The sequence below is a fragment of the Dermochelys coriacea genome, chromosome 26, assembly GCF_009764565.3.
Source record: "Dermochelys coriacea isolate rDerCor1 chromosome 26, rDerCor1.pri.v4, whole genome shotgun sequence".
In the NCBI taxonomy this organism is placed as follows: Eukaryota; Metazoa; Chordata; order Testudines; family Dermochelyidae; genus Dermochelys; species Dermochelys coriacea.
The window spans coordinates 15,935,482-15,958,604 of NC_050093.1; the positions used below are offsets into that span (position 1 = coordinate 15,935,482).

General features: G+C 48.4%; 1 protein-coding gene across 2 annotated transcripts; it reads left to right on the forward strand.

Moving 5' to 3' along the window:
• Positions 1-2,725: 2,725 nt before the first annotated feature.
• SLC20A1 (solute carrier family 20 member 1) lies at positions 2,726-23,067 on the forward strand. Of its 2 annotated transcripts, XM_038384601.2 has the most exons (12): positions 2,808-2,855; positions 3,589-3,656; positions 6,703-7,316; positions 7,453-7,593; positions 7,754-7,839; positions 11,900-11,996; positions 14,175-14,294; positions 17,603-17,854; positions 18,081-18,642; positions 18,933-19,118; positions 20,202-20,286; positions 22,006-23,067. In XM_038384601.2, the coding sequence occupies exons 3-12, from the start codon at positions 6,959-6,961 to the stop codon at positions 22,165-22,167; spliced, it is 2,049 nt and encodes a 682-aa protein (XP_038240529.1). In that variant the 5' UTR covers positions 2,808-2,855; positions 3,589-3,656; positions 6,703-6,958; the 3' UTR covers positions 22,168-23,067. The 2 variants fall into 2 exon arrangements, with proteins under 2 accessions (XP_038240528.1, XP_038240529.1); XM_038384600.2 differs by lacking the exon at positions 3,589-3,656 and having other exon boundaries at positions 2,726-2,855.
• Positions 23,068-23,123: the final 56 nt, after the last annotated feature.

Sequence of the window (23,123 nt, forward strand, 5' to 3'; positions counted from 1 at the left end):
GAATTCAGTGCGCTGACTGATGCAGCAGATTGAAAGGAATTGCAAACCAGCTTGCAAATTAAGCACATCCAGGAAGGACGGTCCAGTGGTTGGGGCACTAGCCTATGACTTGGAGTCAATTCCATGCTCCGCCACAGACTTCCTGTGTGACCACGGGCAAGTCACTTAGTTATCTGCGCTGCAGTTCCCCATCTGTACAATGGGGACAAGAGTCCTGCCCCACAGGGGTTTGTGAAAACATATACATGAAAGATTGTGAAGTGCTGTAAGATACTGATGCTATAGAAGAGCAGGACATTATTATTATTTCCCACTAATGTTTGTCCAAATGCTTCATTCCCTCTTTGGGATCACTTTTCGGGATGATTCTAGCCAAGGAACGTCTTGGAAATTGTGAATTTTTAACAACTATTTCTGGATACTTGCAAGGAGCCAGTTTCCAATGTGTAATCACAAGGTTTTGCATCTGTAAATGGTTCCTCAGAGTGATGCTCAATCAATCAGGAAAGAGAAACAAAGCACCCGTCCAACAAAAACAGCTTGGCCGTCGTCTGCAGAATGGTCTTGGGAACCAGTTCACCAATGAGCAGCAGCCCAAAGATCGCTCATAGAAATGATACAGCAAATCACTGGTTCGCACTAGCTCCTAGTGGGGGCCATCGTAGATAAGAATTCCATTATTCTGGGTGCTGTACAAACATGGCACAAAAAGAGAGGCCCTGCCCCAAGGATCTTACAATCTAAGGCCCTGATCCTGCAGATGCCTAGGGGACTACTCACTCATGGGAAAATGAAGCACATGCAGGATCAGGGCCAAATAGGACAATGGATACAAAAAAGAGGCACAAGGTCTGACTGAAAAGCAGTTGTCACAGAGAAGGGCGGGGGCCCTGACCAGGAACAGACTGTGCACAGGGTGCCTATGTAGTAAGCAATAACGGCTAGAAAGTCGTGATCTAATCACAGACAGAAATTCATCAATACTTCATTAACCACTAACGGGCCATGCCGGGTAACTCTTCCCAGTCAAGAAGCACACTGGGCCAACGAATCAGCACCTGTATCTCTTTGCATCAAAGAGCTGCCTGGAGCCTGTCATTCCCAGAATGCACTACTCCATCCTGAGCTCTAAAGCAGTGGTTCTCAACCTTTCTGGGCTCAGGACCCATTTGTAAATGTTTATGCCAGTCACAACCCAGTAAATAGACTAGGGATGGAGGCCCTGGGGCGGTTTTGGTTGGATTCTGCCCCTCGGCGGGGTTTGGGTGCAGCTGACACTCATCTCACAGTGGCGGCTCCTGTGCTGTGAGGATGGCTGGGCTTAGCTCTCCGCTCCAAGCTGTGCAGCCTCTAGGATTGCAGCGCTGCTCAGCCCCACCCCCCTCGGGATTGGACCAAATTTGTGTGAGTGGAGTTGTGACCTGGCTTATGGGGTTGCAGTGCCACTCACTCAAATTTGGGCTGCCCGGACTCCCATCATCTTGACAGCTGGGCCAAACGTGAGTGGTGCTGGGACTCCAGAGGTTGCAGTGCCTGAAAGAGATGGGCAAGCCCAGCCTGTCCTTTGGAACAGGAGCCGCAGGAGGTGCCACGTGACCCTTTGAAACATTCTGGCGACCCAATTTTGGGTCCCGACGCACAGGTGGAGAAACCCTACTCTAAAGCACCACCTTGTTCTGTAGACTGCTTGAATCAAGATGCAGCACCATCGGCAACCTGTGTTGCTGCACCCGCATTTGGATCAGGACAGACCAGATGTCTGGGGTGCTAAGCATTGTGGGCTGCACGGGGGCCCCATCCCATTGTCAAGGGGAGCTTTGGTGTTGTTGTAAGAGCATCACAGTGAGACCTGTCCTGCTCTATGATCCTGTGCATGGCCTTGCCTAATCTGTGTTAGAGCCACCCATGGAAGCTCATAGCTGGACCCTCTGCCACCCACGGCTGGGGGGCTGTGCATCATGTTTTGGGCACCCCACAGTGCACGGGCAGAGCCCGGGGCCGGCTCCAGGCAGCTGCTTGGGGTGGCATTCAGAATGGGGCGGCAGTCCGTGTCCGGCAACGGTAATTCGGCAGTTCCGCTGCTCTTCCGGGCACGGCAGCAATTCGGCGGCAACTGCTTGGGGTGACAAAGTTGGTAGAGCCGTGGGGCTCATGGTACAAAGGACGATGCCAAGCCCCAGACTGATCTGTTCCTGTTTCTAGCTGGCAGAGGGCGTGGTGTCCTTTGAGTCAGCTGATGGTGTTTACAGGAATGCAAGTCATGATCCCCCTAAAACCAGAACCAACAAGCACAGGGACCAGACAGGAGCCCAGGAGCCGCCTCAGTCCCTCCTAGCAGGGCGGGAGAACAAGCATCCCATGCGGGATGAGTGAGAGCGACAAACCGAGGGGCCTGTCCCGGCCCCGGGGGGCGGGGAGGGAGGAAACCCAGGAGCTGGGTGCCCTGGTGGGGCTGGGACCAGACCCTGCACTGAGGCAGGCTCAGCCTGCGGCTGGGAGGCAGCGTGGTACCGACCCCCGTTCCCGATCGGCAGGGAAGCGCACGGCCTTCCGCTCCTCGTTAGGGTCCGGAGTGAACAGCCCGCGGCCGGCCCGACTGGCACGGGAGCCCCGCCCCGCCCCGCCCCGCCCGCCGGGGGGCGTGGCCGCGATCCGGGGGCGGCCAATGGCCGCGCGGCAGCGAGGAAGGGGGGGCCGCGTTCCCCCGGCGTCAGGCGCCGGATGCGTGCTCGAGCGGGTGGGCGGGACCGGCGGGTCACGTGGACCGGCTCAGGCTATAAAGAGCTGCCCGGCGCCGGCGGCCGGCTGTGGGCCGGTCGAGGGGGGCAGTGGAGCTGCAGGGGACCGACACCGCGGTGAGGGCCGGGCCGGGCCGGGCCGGGCCGAGAGGGGGAGCGGGAGCGGGCTCTGCACGCCGCGCGCCCCGCCTCGCGCGCCCGGCTGCCCGCGCGGCCCCGGGCCCGCCTGAGGCGCGGCGCGGCGCGGCGCGCGCGGGAGCGGCCGTTTCCTGCTGCGCGGGAAGGAAAGGCCGGCGCGTGGGGCCGCGCGGGCGGGCGGCTGGGCGGGGGGGCCCGGGTGTGGGGCAGCGGCGGGGGGCCCCCAGCCCGGGGGCGCTGCCGGGGGAGAGACGGAGCTGTGGGGCGGCTGACGCCCGCGCCTGCTCGCTTTGTGGTTTCGGGGGTGCCCATCGGCGCGCCGGCCCCGCGGGGCCTGGTGCCTGGTGCCTGGCCGAGCTGCGGCTCCGCGGCGCGTGTGGCCGCCCGCTCGGGGGGGCTCAAAGCAAAGCCCCGGATTCCCAGGGGGCTGGTGGAAGCGCCATGCGGGGGCGCGGGGGGGGCGGGCTAGCTAGGCAGGGCTCTTTCACCTGGCCTGCCTGTAGTGCAAAATGGAGGGTGACCGTTGGGTTTGCTTTGATTTTATAGTGGGGGTAGCCGAGATAAGGCTCAGGTAGTTCTTAATCGTCTGTGGGTAGTTTTGGCCCCTTAGAGACTAACACATTTATTAGAGCTTATTTATTAGAGTTTATTAGACAAACCCAAAGATGGCCAACTTGATGTAAAAACACCCCCTTTTTTTTTTTTTTTGCAGTGAAGACTCAGCCTTAACGGGTGCCTAAAACAGTGAGGGGCTGAGCGTCCACAGAGCCTGATTTCCAGGTGCATAGTGACTCTTTGGTGCCTCAAGCGATCAGGCTCACTTAGATGCCTCAGTGTGGACTTTGTAATTTCCTCAGGGGGCTGATACGTTTTGGAGGCCGCCACAATGGCCGTGGGCCCCACCACCCTCGCCAACGCCCGCACGTAGGTCTCCACGTGGGGCGAGGCGGGCACCAGGAGGCCACGGACGCCGTGCTTCCTGGTCATGGTGGGAAAGGGGGCCCTGGCCGCTATAGCTGGTAGCGGAGTTGGTGGGCAGGAGAGATGATGTAGTGACAGGCGGGGGGGAGGGGGGCGCTGCCACTTGGGCGTATGCCCTGGGGGCCGAGGGAGGGACACCCACAGAGCTGGTGAAGGGAGCAGCGGGTAGGGACGCTGCGACCGGTGGTGGGGCTGTGGCAGTGCGGGCAGTCCCTGCCATGGATGGTGGGCACAATCCCTCTTGAAAGGTTACATCTTCAAATCTGAGTGCCAGCTGGGACCCCCACTTGTTCACTTGAGGTACTGCAGCCACATAGAAAACCCAATCTTCTGCCTCCATGCAGTGGAGGTTGTTCCCCAGAGCATGCTTTATAGGCTTGCCTTTTTCAGGCACATTGTTCTGCCTTTTCTCCCTCCAGTCTGGTAGGGGGATGATCCTTGGCAATGTTTCAGGGAGTTTAAGTGGGCCTGTTTAGATGAAAGTTGTTACTGCTTCATTCCAACTCGCGGTCAAGGTATCTGCAGCCCTTCCTCCTACTTAGCAGCAAAGCTGGTAATGGGGTGTGAGGAGATCTGGGGCTGGTCGTATTGGAAAACCTGATGTTGGATTGGCTGGATATTCATCTCCTGCCCCTTAGTGTTGTGGTGAAGCATGGCTGCCACACAGTTAGGGTAGAGTGGGAAATAACAGAGGTGTAAGACCTTCTGACAACATCTGTGATGGGATTCTTCCTCCCCAAATGCTCTTGGGGAAAGGCAAGCATCTTAATGAACAGTGTCTTTCCTGCTCTGATTCTTGGGGGTGGGGAGAGGGCTTGCTCCCTCTTCTGATGGCCCTTTTCAGGGACAGCCAGAGCCAGGGCTGTCAGTGTAGGGACAGCAGCAAACACACTCAAGAGTGAGTAATCTCTGCAGCAGCAATAGCCAGGCTAAGCACAAAAGACTGCAGCTTAGGACACAAGGTACTATAGGGAATTCAGCTGAGCTGCCAATGTGTCTTACTCAAGTCATTGTTCAGGTACAGGATTTGCAGACTGACTGGGGCTTTCCCTTATCTTGCTGCTTGTCCACACTAGGTAGAGGTGCTGTTAGCTGTCCCATTTTAACATGTTAAAATCCTGGTGTAGATGGGATAAGTTGCAGTTTTAACATGTTAGCTGGCCAGTGAGAGCTGTGGTGTTTGTTGTCTTGCTGCAGGGCTTCAAAGGAAAGCCACTTCCATTCCTGGTCCACTGCAGCTTGCATCTGGGGCATAGCAACAGCCCACTTAGTCCAGAAATCTTTGCTGGCTGGCAGAGCTAGCGATCTTGGGGTTTTGTTACACCAACATTATAGTATCTGAACACCTGCAATTTAATAGCAGTAGCAATACTGAAGTCCCTTATGAGCTTCATGGAGTCTGGCACTTCTCTCTTTTTGAGGCCAAAACTCTATTGGGTAGAGGTTGTGTTTTGGCTGGGTTTTAAGGGTTGAAAGGGCTCTGTGCTGAGTCTTTGTGGAAAGAGCTGAAATTGGTAGACTTGGTGCCTGACATGCTTACCTTCCAGCAGATAATGTTTTCCTCCTGGCCTTACTTTTGCATTTTTGGCTGCACTTCTCCCACCTTCTTGCATATGCACACCCTGTCAGTGGCTCCATAAAGTTGTGGGACCTCCTCATCAGCCTCCTCCTAGTGATGCCCAAAGTGGCAATATATAACACCAGAGAGGAGATGTTGGCTGGGTGGGTTCTCTGTGACTGTGGAGCTTATTTCCAGTCCCCTCTCTGCTCACACGCCCAGGCAGAGACTCTCAACCGGTCCTTGTTTGTTCTGTTGTCCCTCATAATCACTTATGAGTCCCTGGGCCCAGTGGATCCTCCTCATAGGCTGGGGGGAGTGTTCTTAGTTCCTTCCTGGAACCCAGCAAGAGCAGCTAATGTTTGTAGCCTGTTCAGGAAACACTTGGCCTGGAGTGTGCCTTTCAGGCTGGTAGGGAATGGTGGATAAGTTTGACCAATAGATTTAAGGTAGGATCCTGTTACTACTGCCTGCTTGCTTTTAGGGCCCTGTTCCACACAGCAGCATGGCAAGAAAGTTGGAATCCATGCCATTCTAGTCCAGAACTTGTATCTCTCCCCAAGGAAAAATAATTGATCTGGTACATGCTGTGGGTCTCATGCCATCTTACTTACCATGTTGCACAACTAGACTCCAGTGAAGTGCTCTCTAAAATCACTGGCTTAAATCCTCTTCTCAATAGGCTGGAGAGAAGCTGATGGTCATATGGCTCCATTACAAATCCTGATGACATTGTCAATGTGGTCATACTTTTTTAGGCATACGAGCAGGGGGAGCTGGCGTTCAGCTTGGATGGTAGGAGGGTAGAAATCACAAGGGATCTTGTGTCCCCCATCTGCATTGTGGAACATAGGCAGAAGGCCAGGAATACAGCACTAATGGAGCAGCAGTCAGTCACTTAGGGCATGGCTACACTTGAAACTTCAAAGTGCTCCAGAGGGAGCTCCTGGTACTCCACCTCCATGAGGGGATTAACTTAGAGCACAGCTCCCAGCACAGGGGCACTGTTTACATTGGTGCTTTTCAGCGCTGTAACTTGCTGCATTAGGGTGGTGTTTTTTCACACCCCTGAGTGAGAAAGTTGCAGTGCTGTAAAGTGCCAGTATAGCCATAGCCTAAGTTTCCTAATGGGTACCCAGTATGGCTTCTAGCTGCTAAATAGATGTAAGCTTATAAGCTTGGCCTTGCTTTAACTATTTGGGGGAAGTCTCACTATGCCTTAGCCTTGTGCTCACTTAGCCAGCATTCATGGACCATGGGGACTCAGTTCTGCCTCTCTCATTTCAGGATGAAGAACTTGTGTTCTCTGTTTTCTGCACCATGGAATTTTATTCAGCTCTTCTAATTCTCCAGAGCCACAGAAACTTTAGAAAAGAGATTCCCATACACACCGTATAGCAGTAACTCGCTGGTTCTGAACATACCTTAGTTTAGTTTATTTAATTTTGTAACATTATTTATTATAATATTTTCATACCTCGTATTTTGTTTACATATCAAAGTTGCAAATTCCTGTTGATTTGAAACCACTAAAATTAATAACATGGAATTCACAATTGAACCAACGACGTCTCTGGATCTGCTAACCAGTACAATAGGAAGTAAGGCATCTGGTCCCATGATAACTTTCCTCTGGATGCTGATATTGGGCTTCATCATTGCCTTTGTCTTGGCGTTTTCTGTGGGTGCCAATGATGTGGCAAACTCGTTCGGAACCGCAGTGGGGTCAGGTGTGGTGACTCTGCGGCAAGCATGTATCCTGGCATCTATCTTTGAAACTGTGGGCTCTGTTCTGCTGGGTGCTAAAGTGAGTGAGACCATCCGGAAGGGGTTGATTGACGTGGAGATGTACAACTCTACGCAAGAGCTGCTCATGGCTGGCTCAATCAGCGCTATGTTTGGTGAGTAACATTCTAGCTGCAGCAACAAAGTGATTAAGTACACATGGATAAGTTATCTTGTTGGAGTGGCTTGTGTCCCCAAATCTGCCATGTATTTCAATGGTGACTAGTCACTCAGACAACTTTGTTGATTTAGGGTCAGCTGTGTGGCAGCTAGCAGCTTCATTCTTGAGACTTCCCATTTCTGGTACCCATTGCATTGTTGGAGCAACAATTGGCTTTTCGCTGGTGGCCAAAGGACAGAAAGGCGTCCAGTGGTCAGAGCTGCTTAAAATTGGTAAGTAAAATGCAACCACTGGTTTTTTCAGATGCCAACATGTGGCATTTATAAACCTATGGCCTTGTCCCCAACATTGGATTAGTATGAAAAGTATATCTGGATTTCAGAGCCACCTTCTAGTAGCCAGGATATTAATTGCCTCTATCTTCTGTCCTAGTGTTGTCCTGGTTCATCTCTCCCCTGCTTTCTGGCATCATGTCTGCTATCCTGTTCTTCCTTGTCCGTATGTTCATTCTTCGTAAGGTAAGGGGGCCAGATCTCCACAATACTCGGCTGCTGTGCAGAAACTGTTCTGCTACTGAAATGAGCAGATAATGGGAATAACCACTTCTGGTCAGGACTGTCTTAAATGCTTATTACTGAGTGATTCATAATATTAATGTTTTGATCCATGCATCTCCTGGACTAGCACCCTAGCTGCTGGGCTGCCCTTCCTCATAATTACTGGGTCCCTACTTGCCACAGGCTGATATGAACTTTTTTGTGGGGAAGGAGCGTAGAGATCCAGTGCCATGTTCTGAGAAGCCCTGTCCTCAGCAGTGGGCATGGAAGAGGTTGCTGGGATAGTAACCTGGCAAGTGTCTCCAGGCCTTGTTTGAGTGCTCCATCTTTCATCTGTCTCTGGCTAACTGTTATCTCAACACTCTGGAGGCTTGAAGACAGTCTTCTTGCCCTCCCATCCAAAGCTGCTTGTTCAGGGGCTAATATTCCACACTTATCTCATGCCCAACCAGATGGGGAACAGAAGAAGGCATAGCTTCCCCAGCTGCAGCAGCATGAAACTGATAAGACACTGGCTACTTGTGCTGCTATCCAATGCCTTGTGACAGGGGTGGCCAGCCTGAGAAGGAGCCAGAGTTTACCAATGTACATTGCCACAGTAATACGTCATCACCCCCCCCATTAGCTCCCCTCCACCCTGCTCCCAGTGCCTCCTGCAGATCAGTCTCCTTCTCCCTCCCCACACCTCCTGATTAGCTGTTGTGCAGGGGACTGGGGGGGGAGGAGTGAGGGCATGGTAGGCTCGGAGGGGGTGAGGAAGGGGTGGAGTTGGAGCAGGACCTGTGGCAGAGCCAGAGATTGAGCAATGAGCACCCCCTGGCACATTGGAAAGTTGGCACCTGTAGCTCCAGCTCCACTGTTGGCGCCAATGCAAGGAGCCACAGTTGGCCACCCCTGCCTTGTGGGCTGCAAAAAAAATGACCAGTCCATTTTGGCTTCATGGTGCAGGTTATTACCTAGTAGCAGAGTTAATTCTGGCTGCAACTGGAAAAGTATCACTGCAACTAAAGGGCTAGAGACTTCTCTTTAATAAAACATAAATTCTGTAGACACTGGCTTATGCACCTAGAGGCTTGGCTACACTTACATTTTTATAGTGCTCTAACTTGCTGGCTCAGGGGTGTGAGAAATCACCCCCCTGAGCACAGCAAGTCAGAGCTTTAAGCACTAGTGTAAACGGCTCAGAGCGCTGGGAGCTGTGCTTGGAGCTAATCCCCTCATGAAGGGTGGATTACCAGGAGCGTGCTCCAGGCTAGCATGAGACCACACTCACACTTCAAAGCGCTGTCAAGGGAGCTCTTTGAAGTCTCCAGTGTAGCCATGCCCTGAATTCCAAGGAAAGGCTAGCTGAGTAGACCAAATTTTTGAAATGCCTTATCCTCAGTCATTTCATGTTAATACCATAGTGTCTGCCTCTTGCTTAGAGTATCCAAGTCTCTTTCCCCCTCTCGCCCCCCCGCCCCAAGCTTATACTTGTTATAGCTGTTAGGATTGGTGGTGGTGGTAAAGAGAAGTGTGTGGAAGTGCCAGTTAGAACTAGCTATAACTTGAATGACCTGCCTTAGCATTAAAATACCTGGGAGAACTCTACCCTTGTGATGGAAACTCTACTTCTATGCATGACTGAACTGGCAGCTTGTCTATGCAGGGAAATCTAGGGCTTGTGTAAACTGGCACTTTACAGCACTGCAACTTTCTCACTCGGGTGTGAAAAAACACCCCCCCAGCACTTCAAGTTTCAGCACTGTAAAGTGCTAGTGTAGATAGTGCACCAGCACTGGGAGCTATTACTATTGTGGAGGTGTTCTTTTTAAAGCACTGGGAGAGCTTCAAAAGTCACATTAAAGTACGCAGCAGTGCTTTAACATTGCCAGTGAAGACATGCCCTTAGCAGCAGAACTGTACTGATCAATATCTGCTATAGCTTTAGTCTCTAAGGTGCCATAAGTACTCCTTTTCTTTTTTGCAAATGCAGACTAACACAGCTGCTACTCTGAAACATGTACTTGAATGTGTCCACATGGGCAGTTATATTGGAATAACTACAGCAATATAATTTTGCTAATTTTCTTGATGTAAGCAAGCCCTCATGGATCTGGGGCTCATGTCTTAAATTAAACCTGCAGACCAGAGGTTCCCAAAACAAATTCTTGTCTTGATTCCACCAACCTAAAACCAGTTGCTTGAACTTCAGGATGGGCTTTGTCCGGGAGGTTTGGGTGTATTGGGCTGAATTCTACTCATCCAGACAAATGCTTTCTGTTGTAAGGCTCCTTGGTTTGGAACTCTTTACAAATACTGTTCTAGTAAGTGGAACAAAAGTAGCAGTTGGAAATGGGAGAACAAAACTAAACTTGTTTGAATGATTTAACACAAGCCACTCTCTATACTCCTGCTGCTCAGCATGCTGAGTAGATCAGTAATCTGAACATGAATTAACACTAAGCATGCTGGTAGTGTACAGACTAGACTGCTGGTCAAACAGATGCTGTAATTATATAGGTTTCAGAGTAGCAACCATGTTAGTCTGTATTCACAAAAGAAGAGTACTTGTGGCACCTTAGAGATTAACAAATTTGAGCATAAGCTTTCGTGAGCTACAGCTCCATCCGATGAAGTGAGCTGTAGCTCACGAAAGCTTATGCTCAAATTTGTTAGTCTCTAGGGTGCCACAAGTACTCTTCTTTTTTTGTAATTATATATAGTCTGGTGTCCAGGACTCGTGTGTAAACAGCTTTCAAATATAAAACATAAAATTAGCTCTGGAGTTACCAAGTATATTTTGAGGATGTTGTTGAGTAGTTTAAAATGTAACTTCAGCTCTCAAATCTAACTCCTGTGGTTTCTGCTTTGAAAAATGCAGTAATTTTGTTGGTTTCCCCCATCCTTCTGTGTTCGTTTTTACAACCTGACAGTAGTTAACTTAGCACAGCTGTCAGATTAATATTGTATAACTGGCCTTTCAAAGTTGTACTCACTACTTTACACTTGTTCAGATCCTTTTGTAATAGGACAGAGCAAACATGCTTTTCAATACATTAAATTTCACTGAACATTGAGCATCAGAACACTAGAATTTGGCTTCTGGTCAGCAGTTTCAAACAATTCCACTGCCTAGATGAGGTGTTCCTTTCAATATGTAGGAATGCATTTGTGAATAATCCCTCTGAATCAGTTAAATGATTTTAACAATTGGCCTGACTCACCTGGGGAAATGGAGGGAAGCCTCTGACAAATGGGCTTTTTTCCAAAAGAGAATTGCTTTAGTGAATTCAAGCAAAGACTTTTAGAAAGTGCTGTTGGCTAAAACTGTCAGTTTTAGTCTTGTTCTGATGGGTAGGCTATTGAATATCTGAAGGCAAAATCCAGAGCCTTACAGAGAAAACAAGTCTTGGGACATGACTACTTTGTCTAAAACTTAGAAGTAAAATACTCTTAAGTGAAGAGTTCTCAAGCATCAGATTCCATCCACTCTTTCTGTGGGATGGGCTGTTCAAAAGGCTACGTTGCTGTTTCAGGGAATGTGCATTTCTGCTTTGAAACCACAATGGCATGGGGGGTGAGGGGAGGCACATTTGTCTTGTACATCAAAAGTCTTTTTACTTGTGAGCAGAGCACTCATTGGCAACCCTAACCACCCACTGGGTATGCAGGGTTCAGTAACTCATGATGTGTGAGTTCTAAGGGTTCTTCAGACCCAATTCTCTCCTTGCTGACTCCTATGCATCCCCACTGATGGAGCTTTCACAACTGTAATGGATTAGCCTGTAATTGGCATTTAGCAAACAATTCTGTTTGATGCACAAGAGACTCCATCCCCTTCTTCTGGAGCTGCTTCTGCTGGGCTAGTAGGAGGGAAGTAATAAACTTAAGTCTGTGAAGTGCACAAAACAGATCTTTGTAAGAAGTTAGCATTTTTAGACCCTCTTCCATGTAGAAGTGTACTTTAAGTGTCTGCTTTGCTGTTGTGTTTAGAATCTGGGATCTGGATTTGTATAGTATCAACTAATCTGTTTTACAGGCAGATCCAGTTCCCAATGGGTTGCGAGCTTTGCCAGTCTTCTATGCCTGTACAATTGGGATCAACCTCTTTTCCATTATGTACAGTGGTGCACCTTGTAAGTACATGTCAGAATACTTCAGTGCTACTTTTATAATTCTTTACAAAAACCTCCATTAAATGCATGATTTACCCCTTTTTGCTTTACAGGGCTGAAATCTTCTAGAAGGCTGCTGGCCTGTGCTGGCTACAGAAGGCTGCAGGCTAGTGTGTGCCGAGTTCTAACCTAGATAGTTACCCAACCAAAGAGGCCTGCTCAAATCTAAATTACTACAGAGCTTTCTCCTTAATCTTCACAGGAATGGCAGATAACATGACTTCCCCTTTCCTCTCTCCTACTTATGCTAGAGCTCAGGAACCCAGCTGCTGAAGAGTCTCCTTAAGTTTTTCTTATTCTCCAGTAAGGCTAGTCGGCACTGGAGTCTTGTATTGGATTTGCTCAGTTTGGCCTTTCCAGCATGAGAGCTTGCTTGCTTTTCATCCCCAAGAATATATTAACTGTCCTGACACTTCCTGACCAAGAAGAACTGGCATGTCATAGCCAGCACGAGTACTCCGAAGAGGAATTCATGCTTCAGAGTTGAAATCTTTTGGGAGCTCCAGATCAAAATGTTTAACTTTGTCGTGGGCAGGGGAACACAACTGATGAATGGAACAGGCAGCTGCTATCATAATCCAAAGTAGTTTGGCACAGAAGGGCCTGGAGACCTGCGGAATTACAAGGCAAGCTGTAGAAAATATCAGTCACAGCTAACTTAACAGTCAATTTCAAAACTCTGGATACTGAGCTACCTTATTCAGGGCCTGCTACCCTGGACTGTGATGGCAGCTTCAGCTGGGGCTTTCTTCTGTGATGTATTAAACAGGTCATCAAGGAACTAGAGCTAGGTAGAGGCTGACAGTGGCAGGTATTCACAAAGTCATATTGGACAGTTCAGGCTATTTCACTACTCAACACTAAATCTATTTCAGTATAGCTATGAAGTAATGACTCCAGCTTTCCCTTCATACATTGGTCCATTCAAATGCACTTTATGGTCCTGAAATTCTAACACATGTTGCAGGACTAATGGAGTTCAGCCAAAGTGTTCTTTATGCCTGTGAATATGGCATTGTCCTGTGAAGTAGGAATCTTAACCAGTTAAAGTATAAACAGCATTGCACCATGTGATTCAGTTTACAAGTTTGCACTTTACTAGCCAGATTCATGTTGAATTTACAATCTGTGGACAAGGTTCAGTTAAACTTTGTTCCACTTTAGCTGGGAGGTTTGCCAGACTCTATTTGTTGTAAGCTGCTATTAGTGTGGCATGTTAACTAAGCCATACGAAATAGGTGTGACACATCATACACTTGACCTCTGCAGTTCCTTTATCCGTCCTCTATGTACTGGGAGTGTTTATAGTTCTTGGCTGCAGCAGAAGCTGCAGAAGCATTTTTGATGGCCATTTAGCAAACACTTAATACCTTAGCTTGAGGTTATGGGGAAAAATAAAAAATCCAGCCACTCATTTGTAAATGATTGTGTAACTAGGTCAGTTAACACCTTAAAGCCTCTCCTGTTTCGAAAGATGTAGATTTGATTCTAATTTAAAAATAAGTGTTCTGGAGTGAGATGCAGAAGCCATTGTTGCACCATTTGGCTGGAAAAGTCCTATCCCATCACAAACCTAAAATGTCACGTTACTATAAATCTGTTGGAGATCTCAAGTGGGTACAACTCTTCTCCCCCTGGCTACTAGCAGACTGGCATGCCAGGGGAATAGCACTGTCTGCTGCAGCAGCAGACTTGCTTTTTTCTTTGACATTGCAGCAAGTCAGGACAAGCCTCTGTGTGTACTATGTTGACAACTAAACTGAGGGGAGGATGGAGAATGTCTAGTCAGTTGCTGCTGGGTTACCAGAGTGTACAATGCTCTCAGTAATCCAGTTTTCTCTAGGGAGGGGAAGAGTAGATGGGGAGAGTGTAACCTGGTGGGGGCTCCCATGTGGGTTAAGTTCTAATTTTTGTAGGGTTAGTATTGGATTTTCTATTATGTATTCACTTCTACTCAGATTTGCTGCTAACATAGCAAAGCTGGTGCAGGGCACTGCAGACTCCTGGGAGGTAGCAGTGAATGTCATGTGCCAAGCACCCCTTGATCCAGTTATGAACAGATCTCCTGTGAAGAGGGTAGTCATACATTGAAGGGGCTCTTGCCCTGGGGGTTTCAAGATTCATTGTTTTATTTCCTAGTGCTGGGCTTTGACAAACTTCCTATTTGGGGTATCCTTCTAACTTCAGCGGGGAGTGCTGTTGTCTGTGCTCTCGTCGTCTGGTTCTTTGTGTGTCCAAGAATGAAGAAGAAAATAGAACGTAAGTAACACTTTAGAATGACATAAAATCCTGTTCTCCTTGATGAGCTACTTAAATATCCTGTTTTGGTTCATCTTGCCAGGGGGTGGGGGGGGTGGAAAGAAGTGTCTTACAAATCTCACTCCCAGTGAGCAATCTGACCTTGCTGATGCAGATTAGTTTTAAGCAGGTGATCTCATAAAATCCCTGCCCTGTAGCAAAGAATACCTGTTGAAAGGCACTCAAATAGCATTCCCCAGCTTTACTTTCCTAATATTCTGTGGGGCTCCTGATAGTTGAGCACTGTTTCACCTATAAATTACTCGTGAGACTTGGGAAAGGCATCCTAAGCAGTAGAAAAGGAGTACTTGTGGCACCTTAGAGACTAACAAATGTGCTCAAATACATTTGTTAGTCTCTAAGGTGCCACAAGTACTCTTATTTTTGTGAATACAGACTAACACAGCTGCTACTCTGAAACCTGTCTCTAAGCAGTAGCTAAGAGAAAATAACTATTCACAAGTACCCTTGTCAGGTTTGCATAAGTGGTGCATAACTAATAGCTTGGTAGATACTTTCTGGTTGCCTTTGAAATCTGTCTAGAGACAGCTCATCCTTCCAGCTGTTAAAGGCATTTCATACTCTTGACAGTAATTCAAATTTTCCCTCTCATTAATGTGACTTAGCAAAACTGTTTGCAGCTGTTGGGGTTTCAGCATAGCCTATTCCTAAACAACCCCAGTGACACATACTGCAGTAGTGTGGGCAGCCCCACATAGCACTGCATCAGAACTAGGGAACTATAGAGGCTTCATGCTGTTAAGTCTGGCTGGTCAGGTCAGATACTAAAGTTCTGACCAAGTGCTTGCAATGAACTAATGAGTTCTGAAATCCGTTGTCTCTTTAATATAGTACAGATTGGGAAGCTTTTAATTGACTGCTGGTGGTCTTGCTCTGAAGATTTTAAGCATTTGTTAGCTTTGCCCTCCCTTCTGTAAGGTAGAAGTTTTTTCCATTTTATGGCCTGGGGAAACACAGATGTTAGAGCCAGGTTTGAAAATTGGCTATCTGGTTAAGCCAGGGGTGGACAAACTTTTTTGTGGCCTGATCGCCACATCAGGGTTGCAAAATGGTATGGAGGGCTGGGTAGGGAAGGCTGTGCCTCTGCAAACAGCCTGCCCCCCTCCCACTGACAGCCCCACTCAGAACCCCTGACCCATCCAACCCCCCCAGCTCCTTGTCCCAGGAAGGGGGTGGTCAGGGACCCCCATCCCCTGACAGGCCCCCTGGACCCCTTTCCCATCCAAGCCCTCATTCCTTGTCCCCTGACCCCCCTCCTCCCAGGACTGCCCCAAACCTCTGCCACATCCAACCACCCCCTGTCCCCCAGGACCTCCTGCCCCTTATCCAACTCCCACAACCCCCCCTTACCATGCTGCTCTGAGCAGCATGGTAACAGGCTTATTGGAAAGCCTGGGAGGTGGGCAGGCACAAGCTGTGCTGCCCATGTGGTTGCAGGGGAGGGGCCAGAACCTAGCCTCCCTGGCCAGGAGCTCGGGGGCCAGGCAGGACAGTCCTGTGGGCCTGGTTAGGCTCTTTAAATAACAGGCCATGCTTTTTCAGAGAACTGAGAACCCACAGTGAATTTAGGCAAGATCATGCCCTCAGAGGCAGGATCACTCCAAGTCCCAGTTCTACCCTAACTAGTAGTGTTTTTGTTCATGTTGGAAAGCTAAAGTCTCACCAAGGCTCTAGATTAGAGCTGAGTGAATAATCTTTTGGTTTGGGGGGCCAAACAGAACCTCATTTTCAATTTGAAACTAGCCGCTCTTTCAGTTTTTTTTCCTCCCTGGAATGAGAACCAAAACTTTTTATGGGGTTTTGTTTGGCCCATATTGTCTTGTTTTTGGTGGTTTAGGTGATTTCACTTTTTTGGTTTTCATAGCAAAATTTCAAAACCACCATTTTGAAAGTCAAAACATTTAGAATTGACATGAAACACTGTTGCAGTGGCCAAAATGAGCCATTTCAACTTGAGAGAGAGAGAGAGAGAGAAGGTGGATGAGGTAATCTCTTATTGCAGTGTTTCTCAACCTTTTCAATACCAGTGACTGGCTTCCTGCCTTCCTAAACTATCGGGGAGATTTCAGGGACCAGCGTTGGCCCACAGATGGGTTGTTGAGAAGCATTGTTTTATTGGACCAACTTCTGTTGAGACTAGGTTTCAAGCTTACACAGAGCTGAGAAGAGCTCTGTGTAAGCTTGAAACCTTCCTTTTTTTACCAACAGAAGTTGGTCCAACAAAAGTACCTGACCCACCTTGTCTCTCATATCCTAGACCAACACAGCTACAACATTACTTTCCCTATTACTTTTTTTAGCAGACTTCTTATTTGCTGAATTTTTTTTGCCTGCCTCTACTCTAGATGTTAAAGTTGTGTAAACTTTAAAGTCAAGTATGGTGCATTTTTCCAAATTCCTTGTAGTGAAACCCTAGTGCTGTCACGGCTCATCACCATGTGAAAAGGTACCTTCCTGCCCAGTGCAGTCTCTGTATTGTCACATGCTTTAACCCTGCAAAAGGCACAGATGAGTCACCTGTATACCCCTATGGCTCTTGCATCATAGTGCAAATTGCAGAACTTCACCAATGATACCCTGGTGAGGATTTGCTGCTGAACACTGCTCCCAAGAAGAGTGGCTCCGTCATCTAGATTTAAAAATCTTTACTTGTAATCAAAATAAGCTTTCTTGCACCATTGTAATGTGGTGCATGTCTTGGCCATATGATGGGCCAGCTCTCAACCATGTAACTTCTCTGTGCGGCTGCTTGTGCAATACTAGAAATGTATCTTTAGCTTTTCCTAACACTAAACTGGAAGCAAAGAATTGGCACCATCTGTCCAGTCAGTTAGTTCCTGGTGGCCCACCATTATTCTCAGTGTAGAATGAAGAACCAGTGCTTGTAACAAATGCAGAACCCTGCTATGCCATTAGTCACTTTGCCAGTTCTAACCACACCTATGCTGGGTGCCAAGAGGGGGCTTGAAATTGCAAAAGAGCACAGTTCAGACTAGCAAGTTCTGTGTCTGGAGATCTGGATGTCCCATGTACAGCACATTGTGTAACACAAGCATGTGAGTAGTTACTTGGTTACTAACTTGAGCTGTAACCAGAAATCCAGCATGCATAAATCTGGGTTCTGACAAGTGCCAGCATTGCTCAGTTCAGTGGATGCAGAGTAGGCTGGAATCAGGAGCTAAAGGGCTGAATGGGCTTTAAATGGCGGTAGCCTTTGGGAAAGGGAACTAAGTCTCTTCTTTCCACAGGAGAGATCAAGTCAAGTCCTTCTGAGAGTCCCTTGATGGAGAAAAAGAACCAGAAGGATGATCAAGATGAGTCTAAAGTGCCACTGGGCAATGGTTTGGGTGACAAGAGCCCTATCACTGATGTGTCTGCCGTGCACCACAGGGCAGCCATGGAGGAGAGAACAGTCTCCTTCAATCTGGGAGATGTGGAGGAAGCACCAGAGCAGGAGAGGCTCCCTAGTGTTGACCTGAAGGAAACAAACATTGATAGCGGTGAGTTGGGGTTAGCAGCCTGCCCTGCCTGCCAGATGGCCCTGGCAAGTCCAGATGAAGTGGGAGTCCCTTAAGCATGCCATGTAGAGGCATAGTCCACCAGCAAATATATCAGGGCAGAGTGGCACAAGCATGAGGTCTGTAGTGCTTTTGGTTGGGCTCCTGTTTGAGGCATGTTTCTCACCTGGCCATGTGGATGTGGGTTAAACTCCACTTCTATTTGCAGGAGCTGTGCAGTTACCTAGTGGCAATCTTGTTCAGTTCAACCAAGCTGTCAGCAATCAGATCAATTACAGTGGCCACTACCAGTACCACACTGTGCACAAGGATTCAGGCCTGTACAAAGAGCTGCTGCACAAGCTTCACCTGGCCAAAGTGGGTGATTGCATGGGGGACTCTGGTGACAAGCCCCTGAGACGCAACAACAGCTACACATCGTACACTATGGCCATTTGTGGCATGCCGCTGGATTCATTCCGTCCCAAAGAGGGCGAGCCCAAGGGGGAGGAGATGGAGAAGCTGACTTGGCCTGGAGCAGACACTAAGAAGAGGATCCGTATGGACAGCTACACTAGCTACTGCAATGCTGTGGCAGATACCCACCCGGCTGCTGATGTGGATATGGATGCAGGCAAGGTGGAAATGGGCAGTGGTGAAAGGAAGTGCAGCACTGGCTCTCTGGAGGAGTGGCATGACCAGGATAGACCAGAAGTGTCCCTGCTCTTCCAGTTCCTGCAAATTCTCACGGCCTGCTTTGGTTCCTTTGCTCATGGTGGCAACGATGTCAGGTCAGTAGACTTAATCTGCATGACAGGTTTTAGCTGGCTACTCTCTAAGTAGAAATGTTAATGCAATATGTTCACCAGCTTCTCTGGAGCATGTATGCCTAGCATGCTGGTGTGAAAGCTGCTTATTGTGAGGGCTTTTCTGGCAAATACTTGCTCACCACGAACCTGGCTACATTTTCTGGATGACAAGTTAGGGTTTATAACAAGATTGGAGTTCATCACTTCTCAAGCCAGCAGCATGGAAAGATCCCTTAATTGTCTGAGTGGAATGCATCTTTGTTTCCTTTCAGCAATGCCATTGGCCCTCTGGTGGCTCTGTACCTAGTCTATCAGACAGGTGAGGTGGCTTCCAAAGTGGCAACTCCCATCTGGCTGCTGCTGTATGGAGGTGCTGGGATCTGCATTGGCCTGTGGGTCTGGGGGAGAAGAGTCATTCAGACCATGGGGAAGGATCTGACTCCCATCACACCATCTAGGTAAGATGCTTCATGGGGGACACAGGAAGATGCTTATGATGTTTCTGCACTCACCATTGTGTACATAACATTATTACTCAGAGGCTGGGTGAGCATGTAATTATACAATGCAGAGTCTGCAGCCTACTGAAACTGAAGTGTTCATTAATTCTTTCCACCTTGTTTGCTCACATTCCAAACTTCCTAGTGCTCTGAGGTACAATAGCTTTGATATTCAGGAAGCTTTCCTGAAGGTAACTACCACAAATATCACCCCTCATTGTCATTTCCATTGGTATGGTTCCAACATGCATTTGAACAGTTGGTCATGGCCCCTGCATGGGATCAGGTGCTTGTGTACACACACACACCCCCACGCCTCTCGGTCAAAAGTCAGAAGAGCTGGACCTTCCACTGTGCCTTATAGCTCCACCCTCTGGAGGGGGGAAATGGACTGCAAAGATCATCCACTGAATTCCCTGCCACCATCTCCAATTGGCTGTCCCAAAAGGGACTGATCTCTGATATCCAGGACCCAGATCAATTCCTCAAGGCATTTGCTTTGAATGCAAATAACTGAGCTCAGGGAGTGACTGTGAAATCTGCTCAGTCTCCATTGTGTAAAGGGGGGTGCCATTGAGTTATGGATATTTGGCTTTTTTCTAAACTTCCCACAGAGATGTATGTATCCACTAGAAATGGAAGGAAAAATGAAGCTCTGATTAAAGCAGGGCTTTGGAGCGGAGCCCAGAGCTGGAGCAGCTCCAGAGCAGTGGAGCTGCAGGTTTTTGCCTGGAGCTGGAGTGGAGCCAGAGCACAGCTCCAAAGCCCTGGATTAAAGGTCTCTAGCCTTGATTCTGGCCTCCATCTAGGAGCTGTCAAGAGGCCCCAGATGTACTCCATACAAAGCAGAAGTGTGTACAAAATCAAATGCCTTAACAAACTGGTTAATGAGGGAGACCTGGAACCATGCATAGAACAGGAGCTGTAAGCCAAAGTTCTGTACTTGCCATTTGCACAGGCTGTCTGCTGTGCAAGAATCCCTTGCTGACATTGTGTGGCTCATACCAACCTCTGACAGTTACTATCTTTGTGTGTACACAGTGGCTTCAGCATTGAACTGGCATCTGCATTGACTGTAGTGATTGCATCAAATGTTGGTCTTCCCATCAGTACAACGCACTGCAAAGTAAGTGAAATGCTTGCCAGTATGTTAAATGGCTCCTGTGGTGACCTGCCTATGAGTTCTGCAGGAAACCTCATGTCTCAAGAGGTGGAGTTAGTGGTGTAGGGCATGGGACCAGGAAGTGATGGTCTGGTGTACTGTATGAGAATTCAGTTGTCTCAAAGTACTGGTTCTTGCCTTTTTTCCCTCTTCAATACTAACCAGATCCAAAATTGAGTTCTAGTAGAATAGCTTCCAAAATACACCAAGCATTGGTCTGGAGTTTGACGGGTCTATAATTTGCATGCAAATCTATCCATTTGTGGATAATGAACATAGAATAAATGTAGGAAGTGGTGTAGGGGGAAGCTAAAGAGAAATGGGCATGGAGGAAAAGTACTGTACAAAAAACTGTCAAACAGATCAATTATGAAGCTGCCAAGCTCCCTGGGCCACTCACATCATGGGAAGCTTCATTCCTATAATCCTTGCACTTGTGCACCTATAATCTCATTGTGAAATTCTTCTCTGCTGGTCCCTTGCTGCCTGGCCCCATGCTGTGCTGGCTGTGCACTACAGTTCCAACAGGGAGATTGCCCTCCAAAACATGAACAAGGCACTTGGCCCACATTTCAACATGACTCTGGTTTTCTTTGGGCAGTTCTCATTGGATTCAGGCTTGTCTTGTGTCTGAACCTATTCAATGCTGCTCTCCTTAGTAAGGCCATATTTATATTGCAGGAGTGGCCAACCTGAGCCAGAGAAGGAGCCAGAATTTACCACTATACATTCCCAAAGAGCCACAGTAATAAGTCAGCAGCCCCCATTAGCTCCCACCCCGCTCCCAGTGCCTCCCCCTCCCTCCAGATCAGCTGTTTCATGGGGTGAAGGAGGTTCTGGGGGAGGGGCAAGGGCACAGCAGGCTCAGGGGAGGGCATGGGAAGGGGTGAAATGGGGGCTGAGCCAGGGGTTGAGCAGTGAGCACCCTGGCACATTGGAAAGTTGGTGCCTGTAGCTCCAGCCCCAGGATCAGTGCCTATATAAGGAGCCACATGTGGCTCCAGAGCCACAGGTTGGCCACCCCTGCCAAATTGGAAACCTGAGCTTGCTCACTAGAAGGTAGGTTTTAGGTCTTTAGGTACCCTTCCCAATCTGTCAGCATTCCAACATGTTTCCCCTCTGCAGGCAAACTCAATCTAGCTTAATTTAGAGAAGGTTGAGGAAGTTTGAGAGCTAGGGACATGCTTCTAGCAGACAAAGGCAGAATAAGAGAGCCCAGTCTTACTCCCTAGGGTTCCTACCCAACCCTGTGTGCCTTGGTGCAGGGTGGGTGGGAGGAGGCTGGGCCCCAATTACCCAGCTCACAGCCTTTGGAGGAGAACTCATTTCCCCTGTGGCTTCACTGGGAATCAACATGACAGCTGTGCTGCACAGGTGTCCTGGCCCCATTGCAGAGACCTTGGACCTGGTGCATGTGCACACATGCAGATAGGGGGTGGAACTGCCATGCATGAGCTGCCAATCTAGGCAGCTGGGATTTGGGTGGGGTGCACAAGCTGCCTCCCTGCACGTGCTGCTCAGTCTCTAAAAATTCTGGTCAGCTAGAGTATCTTTTAGAAAGACTGTGATCTGTTCAGCTTGATGCTGGAAGCACCAGGTGGTGGTCTCTGGCCTGCTGTGCAGGAGACAAGACCATAGTGGTCTCCTAGTCTTTAAATCAGTCCCTTGGTGTATCTTCCATAGGTGGGCTCTGTGGTCTCAGTGGGCTGGCTCCGTTCCAGGAAGGCTGTGGACTGGCGTCTCTTCCGTAACATCTTCCTGGCATGGTTTGTCACTGTCCCGATTTCTGGCCTCATCAGTGCAGCCATCATGGCACTGTTCAAGTATGCCATCCTGGGAATGTGAGACCAGCTTGGGTGAAATCCATATCTTGCTGCTCTGAGCAACTGGAACAGTGCTAGGGTGACTTGCCTGGGGAGGAGATGGGAATATTGCATTTATGCTGTAACTGCTTTCATGCTGAATGACTCATCTCTAAATTAGCTGCAAAATAACCAGTGCCCCGACTGATCTGATTAAGGTCCATTTCCTATTTGGGCTGTGAATTACTGTACATATTTCTGTATTTTCTTTTGTATCAAGCTTACCTTCCATTATGGTTTTTCACTGAAGTAGCATCCTTTTTTTAAATGTTTTTCCTTGGCACTAAATCTTAGAACTGGCAGGCACAGTAAAGTCTGGTGTGACTAGCTTGGAGGGGTGACTGTTCCACTGCCATGTTTGCTCTAGGTTAGCAGTAACGGGTACTATGCCCAGAGGCCCCACTTTTTTTAAATAAAACTTTTAAACTAAACATACCTATTGGCTAACTCCTTGTGGAGCAATACCTATTGCACACCATTTCCCCACACACCCCCTTCTGCAGCTCACATGGTACTGTGTGACATGTTACCACTGCCCCAAGAACTGTGAAAGATGGCACTGGTTCTTGCTAGAAGCAGGTTGTAGTATGTCCAGCTTTGCCTCCATTTCAGTACTTACAGGTGGGAAAAAAAGAGAAACCTGTGGTACCATGATGTTCTGGTCTTGCGTGGTCTTTTCATTTTGTGCAAGTGCACCTAAGCTCCAGGGGGGAGTTTTGTTTTGAATCTAGGATGTGCTAAAATCTTAATGTTGAGATCATTCACTGCTCCTTCCCCCTACTGGCCAAGAACCTAGCTGTCTCCAGTGACCCTGACACTACAAGACTCTGCTCCCCATTGCTACCTCTAACTGAATAAAAGCTTCATTTTTTTTTTAAACAAATCTTTGGGATTTTTCCATCCAGCACAATGTTAACATGCTAATTCCACAAGCGGTGT

What these genes read in the sequence shown, in the direction of transcription:
- SLC20A1 (XM_038384600.2), top strand. Translation starts at nt 6,959, where the DNA reads ATGGAATTCACAATTGAACCAACGACGTCTCTGGATCTGCTAACCAGT. An exon ending in TATGTACAGTGGTGCACCTT is followed by an intron (nt 11,997 to 14,174) that starts GTAAGTACATGT and finishes TTTATTTCCTAG; the next exon opens with TGCTGGGCTTTGACAAACTT. An exon ending in GGAAACAAACATTGATAGCG is followed by an intron (nt 17,855 to 18,080) that starts GTGAGTTGGGGT and finishes TTCTATTTGCAG; the next exon opens with GAGCTGTGCAGTTACCTAGT.